This window comes from Babylonia areolata, chromosome 9 (genome assembly GCF_041734735.1).
Source record: "Babylonia areolata isolate BAREFJ2019XMU chromosome 9, ASM4173473v1, whole genome shotgun sequence".
Lineage (NCBI taxonomy): Eukaryota > Metazoa > Mollusca > Gastropoda > Neogastropoda > Buccinidae > Babylonia > Babylonia areolata.
The window spans coordinates 6671927-6685442 of NC_134884.1; the positions used below are offsets into that span (position 1 = coordinate 6671927).

Here is a 13516-nt window from a genome sequence, read left to right on the forward strand (position 1 = left end):
CAACAGTAAACAGACCATTGGAAGACACCCACGCACCCCAACAATGTACCCAAACAACAGTTAACAGGCCATTAGAGGACACCCACCCACCCGTACAATGTACCCAAACAACAGTAAACAGACCATTAGAGGACACCCACCCACCCGTACAATGTACCCAAACAACAGTAAACAGGCCATTAGAGGACACCCACCCACCCGTATAATGTACCCAAACAACAGTAAACAGACCATTAGAGGACACCCACCCACCCGTACAATGTACCCAAACAACAGTAAACAGACTATTGGAGGACACCCACCCACCCGTACAATGTACCCAAACAACAGTAAACAGACCATTGGAGGACACCCACCCACCCATACAATGTACCCAAACAACAGTAAACAGACCATTGGAGGACACCCACCCACCCGTACAATGTACCCAAACAACAGTAAACAGGCCATTAGAGGACACCCACCCACCCGTACAATGTACCCAAACAACAGTAAACAGACCATTAGAGGACACCCACCCACCCGTACAATGTACCCAAACAACAGTAAACAGGCCATTAGAGGACACCCACCCACCCGTACAATGTACCCAAACAACAGTAAACAGGCCATTAGAGGACACCCACCCACCCGTACAATGTACCCAAACAATAGTAAACAGACCATTGCATGACACATGACCTATACATAGATACACTATAGAGTGGAGTTTAACGACCTATCGGCGCGACGCCCTTAAGGTCTAGTTGTTCGTGGCTGTGGTCTTTAGTCCACCACCCGCTTGGCTGTGATATGAGTGGCCCTGACGGGCACAGGCACATGCAGAAATTACACTTCGTAGCAGAAGGACACTGTGTGTGAGGTGGTGGGTTTTCGGGGTGTTGTGTTCGTGCGTGCTGGTGTGTGGTGTGGTGTAGTGTGGTGTGGTGGTGGTGGTGGTGGTGGTGTGTGTGTGTGTGTGTGAAAGAGAGAGAGAGAGAGAGTGTGTGTGTGTGTGTGTGTGTGTGTGTGTGTGTGATGATCTTCTTGCAGTTCCTTGTCTGTCTGTCTGTCTGTCATACGCACTGACATAAAAGCAAAGAATCACACATAATTAACCACACACACACACACACACACACACACACACACACACACACACAGAGGCTCTGTCGAAATCACACACGGATAGACTTACATTAATTGATACCCGCCAGATATTTCCAACCTTTCAGGTTGAAATGTTGACACCAATAATTATTAGACCACCACTGCTAGACCTCTCAATCCTACTTGCTGAATAATAAGTGGAGAGTATTAATCAGTCGCTACACATAACCCACTTCACCCCCACCTATATACACACCTACCACGCACACCCCGACTTCTTCAAACTCGGCCAACCAGAACGGTCGACCCCTAGAAACGTGTAAACACGTCTGAGGCTTTCGCAATACCTCAGACTGTGGCTGTGCTGTGTTGTGGTCGCCAGTGTAAAAATCTCTCCGCATTGCTGAATGGTTTAAAACAGTGATAAAAGATTCACATTGTGTGTGGATTCTTGTTTTTTTTAGTGTGTGTGTGTGATTGCTGCTACTTTTTTCTTTTCACTAGACAGTCCGCTTGCGTGTGTGTGATCGTGTGTAGACAGGAAGCCGTGCCAGTGTATGGTACGTGAACTATAATTATTACGTCCTGCCTTTCTGTATAGTTCGGTTTGGCTTCGTTTAGTGTGACAGGTTTCGCTGCTGTGACCGGAGGGTAACTTGGTAAGTGGTGTTGTTTTATCTCCTCATTGTTTGGGATGGGGTAGGGTGAGGGGCGGGGGGGAGGGTAGTGTTTCACATTGAAATGCTTTTTGCGTGTTTTTGACTCACTTGTGTAAACAAGTGAGTCTATGTTTTAACCCGGTGTTCGGTTGTCTGTGTGTGTGTGTGTGTGTGTGTGTCTGTGGTAAACTTTAACATTGACATTTTCTCTGCAACTACTTTGTCAGTTGACACCAAATTTGGCATAAAAATAGGAACAAGAGAGGCAGAGCCTTCAAGACTCACTTGTGATACACTTTTTAAAAAAATCCAAGCTTTTTATGTATTGAGTATAATGCATTTACTGTTATATTTATATTTTTTATATTCTCTAAACTTGGCACTTTGATCTGATATTCGACTCAACAAAAGATCTGTCATTATTTTCATTTTTTGTTCAAACAGGAACTTCTTTTGCTAAGCATGAAAGTTTTGTTTATTGCAAGAACTGAATTTTTCCTATTTTTATGCCAAATTTGGTGTCAACTGACAAAGTAGTTGCAGAGAAAATGTCAATGTTAAAGTTGACCACGGACACACACACACACACACACACACACAGACAACCGAACACCGGGTTAAAACATAGACTCACTTATTTACACAAGTGAGTCAAAAATTCAGTTCTTTCCAGTCATCTTATTTAAAACAATATTGCGCCTCTGGGATGGGCACAAAAAAATAAAGAATGAAGCCTAATTATATGCAAACTGCATTTACTGTTATATTTATATTTTTTGTATTCTCTAAACTTGGCACTTTGATCTGATATTTGACCCAACAGCTAGAGCAGTCATTATTATCATTTTTTGTTCAAACAGGAACTTCTTTTGCTAAGCATAGAAGTTTTATTTATTTTGCAAACGTTTTGGTGCAGAGGTAAAAAAGGGAAATTACTCTGTAATGCTAGGGGGAGTTAATTTGCTTTAAACTGATCTTTCTCATCTTAAACATTACATTTTGAAACAAGAGAGGCAAGGCCTTCAAGACTCACTTATGATGCACTTTTTAAAAAACATCCAAGCTTTTTATGTATTGAGTATAATTTCAAAATGTAATGTTTAAGATGAGAAAGATCAGTTTAAAGCAAACTAAGTCCCCAGCAGAGTAATTTCCCTTGTTTTACTGCCTGCAGCAAAACGTTTGCAATAAACAAAACTTTCATGCTTAGCAAAAGAAGTTCCTGTTTGAACAAAAAATGAAAATAATGACAGATCTTTTGTTGAGTCGAATATCAGATCAAAGTGCCAAGTTTAGAGAATATAAAAAATATAAATATAACAGTAAATGCATTATACTCAATACATAAAAAGCTTGGATTTTTTTTAAAAAGTGTATCACAAGTGAGTCTTGAAGGCTCTGCCTCTCTTGTTGTCTTTATTCTAAAATGTTATGGATCGTGTTACTGAAACAAAATCGTTGGGTTTTTCATATTATTTTGTCACTCCTGGAAGAAATTTTTTTGAATGGAAAATCTTGCATGGAAAGTCTGTGAAACACTAGTTTAATCAGATTGGACAATGTTGTGTTGAGTTTCGTAGCGTGCACATACAGTATGTGGGGGAGACCTACCGTTCTTTGGGCGAGTGCTTCTCCGAACACCTGAGGTCGATGGCCAGGCTACAACAACCCTGTCGGCCAGAATTTTGTTGGCCCATACCACAGCTTCACCCATGCAAGAATCTCAGCTGTCTGGCAGAATCCCAGTGACAGCACGTACAGAAAGTACATGCAGAGCCGCGTCATTGACCGCTTGGGGACCGCACAGCCGACTGGATTGAACGTCAGAGTCACTGACGTCTAGCGCCTGGGCCCTTCTGCCTTGATCTCTTTGTCCTTATTCTTTCTTTACATCCTATCCCTCTTTTCAGAAACAATATATATGTGTATGCATTTGTATATGTATATGTGTGTATATATGTCAAGTGAAGTCAAGTCAAGATTTTATTTCATGATGGTAAATTGAATAAGCAACAATTGCTTTTTTTTACATCAAGCCATCAACGAAAAAAAAAAAAGAATTAAAAAGAAGGGAAAAAAAGGAGAAAAAAATAGGAGAGAGAGAGAGAGAGAGAGAGAGAGAGAGAGGAAACAAGCAAATGAAGAGCAACAATAACAACAAAATGCATAAATATATATATATATATACACACAAGAATAATGTAATAAAGAAATACACAGTTGCATTTCCATTTCACACACACACACACACACACATACACACCACTGAACACAAATTCTCTGACACAATTACACCATGCCCATCTCACCCACATGCACATGTTCCCCCATATAGTGCAACATCCTTGCCAACACAAGCATATACAAAACATTTCACAAATAATAGAAATATTAGACAAACAGTTCAAAATTTGTATTACTGTTAATTATTTTCAATGAGGTGGTTCTTCAGATTTTTCTTTAACACGTTTTTATTTACGATACTTTTTATAGTGAGTGGGAGATTATTCCATAAATTTCCACCAGAATACAGAAAGCTGGATTTGTAAAGGTTGTTTCTTGGTCTGGGTATGCAAAGCATGTGGTTGTGTCTGTGTTCATTAGTTTTAAAAGTGTATGCAATCTTTTTTGGAGCATTTCCATACATAACATTATGCATGCAAACAGCTTTGTTGAAGTACAGCCTGTTGTGAAAAGATAATATATTATAGTCCATTGGGGTCAGGGAGTTCGGTTTTAACAATACTATTTTCAGTGCTCTTTTATACATACAGTGAATAAACTTTGAGAGGCTACAGCTGTCCCATAAAGTTGACGCATAATCGATTACTGGCAGAATATGTGCACAGAAGAAGAACTTTCGTAAATGGACATTAAGGAGCTTTTTGATTTTTGCCAGTTGAAGTATTCTATTTGAGAGACGTTTACTTAATTACTTCATAAGATCAGTCCAAGATAGTTCTTTATCAATAATGACACCCAGAATGTTGTGTGAATCTACCTCTTCAATTTTATTGACGCCTTGGAATTGTGGTTTGAAGTTATGTTTCATTTTTTGTTTTTTTTTGTCATGCACATACATACATGCACTTCGTTTTCTGAGCATTCAAGGACATGTGATTCAAGTGTGTCCAGTCATTAAGTTTCTGAATATCATCTTGGAGTTCATTAGTTAGTTTACTGGCATCTGAACTGCTTGAATGTAAGGATGTGTCATCTGCAAGCATTTCACATTTACATTTCATATAACAAAGTAAGTCATTTACATAAGTGAAGAATAAAATTGGCCCTAAGATGGATCCCTGAGGTACTCCATGTTTAATAGATGTAAAATTTGAGGTGTGATTATTTATTGTTATTAACTGCTTCCTATCAGAAAGAAAAGATTGTATAAGGTGAATATACTCTGGCGGTAATTTATAAGCTTCTAATTTACGTAGTAACAAGGAGTGATTGATTACATCAAAAGCTTTTTTCAAAATCTATGAAAAGGAGACCTGTGAATTTATTTTAATTTATGTTATGTAGAAGACTGTCAGTGAGTTGTATGAGGGCTGTATGACAAGAATGATTTTTACGGAAACCAGACTTGTCTTCATGGATTTGGTCGTTGTCAAAGAGATAAGAATATAAACATTTTTGCAAATGTTCTTCAATGGGTTTAGACAGAGCAGACAAGACAGAAATTGGCCTGTAGTTAGATGGATCAGAAGAATCACCTGATTTGTACAGTGGAATGACTCTAGCCTGCTTGAATTTAGAAGGAAAACATTTCTTATCGACACACAAATTATAAAGATATGTCAGAGTATCTACAATAACAGGGGAAGAAAGCTTTAATATCTGTCCATCTAACCCGTATGTGTGTATATGTGTGTGTATGTATATGTATGTGTGTGTGTATATATATATTGTATGTGCATGTATGTGTGTATGTATATGTGTGTGTATATATATTATATGTGTGAGTGTATGTGTATGTGTATGGATGTATGTATTATGTGTGTATATACATGTGTATGTGTATATATATATATATATTTGTGTGTGTGTGTGTGTGTGTGTGTTGCACTGAATGGTGATCAGCAAGTGTTTTAGTGTGCATGGTCCATCAAAACAGAAAGTAGTGAGATGTCATCACCCTTTTCTATCCACACTGTCCTCTTCTCATCACTTGACAACGGGCCTATGGTTCGAACGTTGTATCCCACTAAACAAAGAGGATTCCTCCACCACCAAAAAGGTTTTTTTTATAAACTTTAGTTTTTTGTCTGATAATCTCCATTGCTCATTATTGAATGACACAATCTGTGTGTCTTATAACATGATGATTATAGGTTTGGCATCAAATGGTCACGGGCTGATTTGATTGACTGTTGGTCCAGCTCGACACCTTCTCAGCCAGACGTGGTGACCAGCACCCTAAGGGCAGCGTGACCAGTTGCCGGAACCATGCCGCTCAAAGACCACCTGCCACTGGTCTGGTTTATCGGAACATTCGCCACCCCGATTATATACATCGTCTGTTTCGCCAGCAAAGGATGGGTCACCGCAGACGACCGGGAGTTTGGCTTGTGGGAGTGGTGCTTCACCAACTTTACAGAAACAACTGAGAGCAACATGACCCAGTGTCATTCTATTGCACCAGGGGACAGTCCAGGTAAGGTGGGTGTGGGTGTTGAGGGGGTGACAAAATGTCATCCTATTGCATGAGAGGTGTAACCAAATGTCATTCTATTGCTTCAGGGTACAGTCCGGGTAAGGTGGGGGAGTGGGTATTGAGGGGGGGGGGGTGACCAAATGTCATTCTATAGCATCAGTGGAGTGACAAAATGTCATCCTATTGCTTCAGGAGACAATCCAGGTAAGGTGGGGGTGGGTGTTGAGGGGGGGATTACCAAATGTCATCCTATTACTTCAGGGTACAGTCCATGTTAAGTGGGGTTGGGTGTTGAGGGGTTGACCAAATGTCATCCTATTGCTTCAAGGTACAGTCCAGGTAAGGTAAAGTGTCATCTTATTGCATCTATTGGAGGAAGGTGGCAGAATGGTTAAGACGCTCAGCTGCCAATACAGAGAGTCCGTGAGGGTGTGGGTTCGAATCCCGCTCTCGCCCTTTCTCCTAAGTTTGACTGGAAAATCAAACTGAGCGTCTAGTCTTTCGGATGAGACGATAAACCGAGGTCCCGTGTGCAGCACGCACTTGGCGCACTGAAAAAGAACCCATGGCAACGAGAGTGTTGTCCTCTGGCGAAATTACGTAAAATGAAATCCACTTTCATAGGTACACAAATATGTAAGCATGCACTCAAGGCCTGACTAAGCGCGTTGGGTTATGCTGCTGGTCAGGCATCTGCTCAACAGATGTGGTGTAGCGTGTATGGATTTGTCCGAACGCAGTGACGCCTCCTTGAGAAAGTGAAACTGAAACTGAACTTATTGCATCAGGGGAAAATGCAGGCAAGGGGGTGATGGGTTTGAGGGAGCTAACCAAACGTCATTATTATGAATCAGAGGACAGTCCATGTAAGGTGGGGGTGGGTATGGTGACCAAATGTCCTTCCATTGTATCAGAGGACATTACAGGTAAGGTGGGCGGGGTTAGGGTGTGCGTAACCATATAATTATCGTTAGGTTGCATCAGGGGACAGTCCTGGTAAGGGGGTGATAGAGGTGTGTGAAATTCGGGCTGTTCTTCTCAAGGAGAATCTGTCACAAGAGTGCAGCACCACCCATATATATCTTTTACTGGGTTTTCTATTTTTTGTGTATTTGTTTCACTAAGTGGATTTTTCCCTTCAGAAGTTTTTTTTGTCAGGGACAGCTCTTTCGCGACCATGGGTTCTTTTACCGTGCGTGCTGCACACGGAACCATGGTGACAAATGAATGACAAACATCCAGACCATCATTCAAGCTCTAGTGGAGACGGGCAGGGAAAAGAAAAGAAAAAATCCGAGTCTGTTTAAGGCGATCGAACCCCGTGGACTCTCCCTTTCTAGTAAGGCACATGACCACTTGGCCACCGGTGCAGTTTTGGATGTGTGTGTTGCAGGTTACTATGAAGCAGTTCGAACCATCGCCTGCTTCACTCTGGTGGCACATGTTGTCTATTTCTTCACGTGCAACGAAAAGGAAGGAATGGGCAAGGACAAGCAGCCTTGCCTTGTGTCTTTTCTCTCAAGTAAGTGAATGCATATTATGAGTTCGTGCGCTAGCACACATGGACACACACACACACACATGCGCACACACGAGCATGCACGCTCGCATGTACGGACACTCAAAGACATATTCTGCAATATGAATGCGAAAATTGTAGTAGTTGTAGATATAGCAGCAGCAGCAGCAGTAGTACTAGCAGCAGCAGCAATAGTATTAGCAGGCAGCAGTAATTGTAGTAGTAACGATAGTACTCATAACTGACAATTCATTTTTAACTTCATTTTTGACTCACTTGTGTAAACAAAGTGACTCCAATGTTCAGTTGTGTGTGTGTGTGTGTATGTGTGTGTGTGTGTGTGTGTGTGTGTGTGTGTGTGGTAATCTTTGTCTGCCACTGCCAAATTTGGATCAAACATTGTGGGAAAAAATCTTCACAGTCAAACCCCCAAAAGGTTGTAAGTCTCCCGTATTAATCTGTATATCCGGATCATTTATTTTATTGATGATCCGAAACTTGTTCTGTGGTCAGAACACATACAGTAACACAAAAGACACCATCGACGTGTTCACTGGATATGGATATTCTTAAATGGATACTGAATTAACCAGAATGAAAATAAAAGAGAATTTGAATGAACGGGTTGTAGTTTCTGTGAGCTCAAAGTGAAGAGACGTTCCATTGACGAACCACTCCTCCCCCACTACAGTGCTGGGCTCGCTGACCACCCTGGCCATTCTGGCTGACCACTACAGGGACGACGGGCCCTGGAAGGACTTGAACCCTGCCCTGGGCTGGTGTTTCTGGCTGGTAGTGGCCAGTACCGTGCTCAACTTCCTGATGATCGGAGTCAGCTACAAGCGGGACGAGATCCGCAAATCCACTGGATCCCCTGCTGTGTCGCAGGCTCCCAGCAATCCCCCGCCACGCCGGGCTTCCAACGCCAGCACCATCTCTCTGGACGGCAGGAGGAAGGTGACCATCTTCCACACCAGCACCAGCACGCCGACACGTGGCGGGTCCAACGTCGGTGGGGAGTCTGCCGGCGTCAACAACCCGGGACCGTCGCCTTCCTCGCGTCAGAGGGGCGAGGGGGAGCGGTTTCCGGTGCTGGCGTTGCCTCGCTATGACATGCCGCCCTTGCCGCCCTTGGAAAACGCGCCATCAGTGGCTCCGCCCTCTTACGAGGAAGTGACGCGAGGGGGCGCTATGTTTCCGCCACCTCCGGTGTACAGCGTCTCTGAAGCTGCGGCTCGTTCTGGAGCGGAAACTTACGGCTAGTGTGTGTGTGTGTGTGTGTGTGTGTGTGTGTTTGTGTGTGTGTTGTGTGTGTGTGTATGTGTGTGTGTGCGTGTGCGTGTGTGTGCAGACTGGAGTTGACCAACATTCTACTTTTTCCTGTGTCATAAATTGTGTCACTCAAGTCCAAAAACCCACCACAAACAACAATAGGGTATGAATGTGTGCTGTACATTATTGTGAGACTGTTTGCGAAGTTGTCGAAACTGGCGACGCACAGGAACAATCCGTGATATTTATGTGCTCAATGGGAGACAATTCAAATGATTGTTGTTTGTTACAGGTGTTTATTGTTGTTGGAGGTGGTTTCATTATTACTAGTATTATCAATAAATTTATTATGTTTACGATGATTATTATGTTTATTACCGTTATCATTCTTGTGTTTGTTACTGTTTATATCATTATTATGTTTATATAATATTATTATTATTATGTTTATATTGTTAATATAAAACCATTTCAAATTTTTTTGCAATTGAGATGAATGGACACATTTCAAAATATATCAAGAGAAAAAAAGGCAACGGAAGTTAAGTCTGAGTGACACAAAGTATTTATATTCCAATAATAGTAACAATAATAAGGATGGTAATGATTATTATCAATGGATAGCACTTATCCAGAAAAGTGGTGTAGACGCTTCCGAAACACATGATGTTCAACATTACACATTGCTTCCATGTTGCACAAATACAAAATGAAATGCAACTTGAACACACACACACACACACACACACATCTCTCTCTCTCTCTCTATAGATATATATATATATATATATATGTCATGTATTCCCATGGAAGCATAATATACTGGCACGATATTTCTTGATGTACTGTTTTGATTATTTTACTGGTATTATGATATAGATAGCAACAGTATCGCTATCGTCATTATCATTATTTATATCAATGTTGCTGCCATTATCGGGTATTCTTATCATTATATTCTCTTCAAGCCCTTTTAATGGTAATGAATATTATCAGTAGCAGCATCGTTATTGTTATCACCTTTTTTTTTTTTTCCTGAAGCTCATGTTTATCATACATGTCGTTTCTTTTCAATATTAAGTCAATAACGCGTGTAAATAAGAATTGAACAAAAAATTATCGTGAACGATTTATGTTCGATCTGTCGTTGATCTACGCCTTTTCAAATCTTTCCATTTGATTCCCTGTCTCTCTGTCTCTGTCTCATTCTCTGTCTCTCTTTCCTCATCTCTGTCTCCTTACCTGTCTCTATTTCAGTCTCTCTGTCTCTGTCCATCTGTTTGTCTGTGTCCTTGTCTCTCAAGCGTCTCTGTCTGTCTCTCTGTTGTTCTCTCTCGCTTTTTCTTTCTCTCCCCTCCTGCATGCCCTAACTCGCTCTCTCTCGTACGTGTGTGTGTGTGTGTGTGTGTGTGTGTGTGCGTAAATGCGCGTGTGTGTGTGTGCATGCGTAAATGCGTGCATGTGTGTGTGTGTGTGTGTGTGTGTTCGCGCGCGCGCGTGTGCGCGTGTATGTATTAGCGATTACAAAAAATTGCCATGAAGACAGCTCTTTTCTGAAGACCACAGCATTAATTAGGGACTCAACCCGGATACAAGATTTAGACTAATAATAATGAGTGTTGGTTACCCTCTCTTGTTGCTTCTTACCTCAGAATGCTTAAAGCTGGTACAGATGGATCTGGTGAATTCTGTTTGTTACCCGAATTTTGATTCCCCAAACTACCGATATATGTATATGTGTCCATGGCCAAGCGCGTTAAACATTCATACGGGTCAGTCATTCTCTCTCTCTCTCTCTCTCTCTCCTTTTGGAGCATTGTAATTTAGATCTGTCACAGTTCAGATGTACATTATTGCATAAAGTGCACATATATTACTGTACATATCATTTCTTTTAAAATGTTCCGTATTCATTGTTTCCCCTTAAATGGGTCTGCTTGCTTTCTGAAATAAATTCAAAAGGTTTTACCGCTGCTCGTATCTTTATTTTATCTGTTTGTGTGTCTGTCCATTTGTCTCTTTTCTCAGATTGTGCTGTGTGTGTGTGTGTGTGTGTGTGTGTGTGCATGTCTATGTGTCTGTTTGTGTGTGTGTGTGTGTGATGATTTTCTTGTCACTCTTATATTTCTTTGTCTCTGTCTGTCTGTCACACACGGGCATAAGAATGAAAATACAGAGATACACACACACACATCCACACAGAAACACTCAATACACACACATACATATACAATAGTACATAGACACACAGACACAAACTAACATGTCTCTCTCTCTGCCGGCGTCAACAACCCGGGACCGTCGCCTTCCTCGCGTCAGAGGGGCGAGGGGGAGCAGTTTCCGGTGCTGGCGTTGCCTCGCTATGACATGCCGCCCTTGGAAAACGCGCCATCAGTGGCTCCGCCCTCTTACGAGGAAGTGACGCGAGGGGGCGCTATGTTTCCGCCACCTCTGGTGTACAGCGTCTCTGAAGCTGCGGCTCGTTCTGGAGCGGAAACTTACGGCTAGTGTGTGTGTGTGTGTGTGTGTGTGTGTGTGTGTGTGTGTCTGTGTGTGTGTGTGTGTGTGTGTGTTGTGTGTTGTGTGTGTGTGTACGTGTGCGTGTGGGTGGACTAGAACAGATTAACAAACTAGATTTTTACTACAATTTACGTTTTGTCACTCACTCAGACAAAAAAACGACCATCAGGAACAAAAAGGAATGTGCTAGTGTGTGTGTGTGTGTGTGTGTGTGTGTTGTGTGTGTGTGTGTGTACGTGTGCGTGTGTGTGGACTAGAATAGATTAACAAACTAGATTTTTACTACATTTTACGTTTTGTCACTCACTCAGACAAAAAAAAACGACCATCAGGAACAAAAAGAAATGAGTGTGTGCCGTTAATTATTGTGAGAATATTTGCGAAGTTGTCGAAATTGGCAACACACATGGGGGACAATCAGTGATATCCATGAGCTCAATGGGAGATAATTCAAATGATCCTTGTTTGCCCCCCCCCCCCTCCACCCCCCCTCCCCCCAAAAAAACAAACAAACAAACAAAAAACAAAACAAAACAAAACAGGTGAAGATGTTTACTGTTGTTACTGCTGGTACAAAATTATGATCATGCTTATGGTTATGGTTACTATTGCTTATCATTATTATTATTATTATCTTCATCATTGTTATTTTGATGTTCTCATAAAATCGTTTGGAATTATTATACTGTTGAGATGTACGGACTTACTGAAAGAAAATGCATGACTAAAAACACAGGAACCGGATTGTGAAGCTTGGTGACACAAACTGTTCGTATAATACAATATATGTAATAATGATCATATCGATGCTACTACTACTACTACTACTTACTATTATTATTATTATTATTGGATAACACTTTATCCAGAAAGCTGCTCTGGGTGTTTTCGAAACACAATGATTTACATCACAAACTGCATCAATGTTACACATATTATACAAAACAAAAATGTACCTTAGAAACTGTGTGTATACAGACAATACCAGTACATACATACATTGAAACATACTATATATTATAATGTAAGCGTAATATACTGGCTCGACGTTTCCTCGTGTTTTGATTTAACTGCTTTACTGTTACGATAATAGAAACAGTAGCAGTATCATTATCATATCATCATAATGGGTGCAACAGCCGAGTGGTTAAAGCGTTGGACTTTCAATCTGAGGGTCTCGAGTTCGAATCTCCGTCACGGTGCCTGATGGGTAAAGGGTGGGGAGTTTTCCGATCTCCCAAATCAACAGATGTGAAGACCTGCTCTTGCGTGAACCCTCTCCGTGTGTATGTACGTACAGACGATCAAATATGCACGTTAACTCACTCAGTACGGCCAGTCCTCTCTTCTCTACACAGACCCCTCGGATGTCCAGTGGGTGTCTCAATGACCCAACCTTTAGCTTCCGTCGTCAGAATTGTGGTATTCTTTGTCAACATTCACCTCTTCAGTATAACAGCCTTCCGCTTGCAATATTTTGATGATGGTAATTGGGGTGAAACGCTGTTAACGTCGTCTCTTTCGCCGTTCGTATGGAGAGAGTTAAAGATCCCGTAATCCATGTCAGCGTTCGGTGGGTTGTGGAAACAAGAAAATACCCAGCATGCACCCCGTCCGTCCTCCTTGAAAACGGAGTATGGCTGCCAACATGGAAGGGATAAAAAGGGCATACACGTAAAAGCCCACTCATGTATACGAGTGATTGAAATGTAACGTTTTCACACACACACGCACACGCTCATTCTGAAAAAAAAAATCCAATTTTACTTCACTCCTTTTCAAAAGCGCGTGATTACG

The 13516-nt window shown here is 41.5% G+C and overlaps 1 protein-coding gene across 1 annotated transcript; it reads left to right on the forward strand.

Moving 5' to 3' along the window:
* The first annotated feature begins 1414 nt into the window (after window positions 1-1414).
* Window positions 1415-11171, forward strand: LOC143285706 (uncharacterized). The gene is made up of 4 exons (XM_076593113.1): window positions 1415-1748; window positions 6134-6408; window positions 7802-7930; window positions 8619-11171. Exons 2-4 carry the CDS (start codon window positions 6201-6203, stop codon window positions 9188-9190), a joined length of 909 nt encoding a protein of 302 aa, XP_076449228.1. The 5' UTR covers window positions 1415-1748; window positions 6134-6200; the 3' UTR covers window positions 9191-11171.
* Window positions 11172-13516: the final 2345 nt, after the last annotated feature.

Bases quoted from the DNA above. Each gene is read 5' to 3' on its own strand.
- LOC143285706 (XM_076593113.1), top strand. From the start codon at position 6,201: ATGCCGCTCAAAGACCACCTGCCACTGGTCTGGTTTATCGGAACATTC. The intron at 6,409-7,801 runs GTAAGGTGGGTG...TGTGTGTTGCAG, and splicing joins TGCACCAGGGGACAGTCCAG to GTTACTATGAAGCAGTTCGA. The intron at 7,931-8,618 runs GTAAGTGAATGC...CCCCCACTACAG, and splicing joins CCTTGTGTCTTTTCTCTCAA to TGCTGGGCTCGCTGACCACC.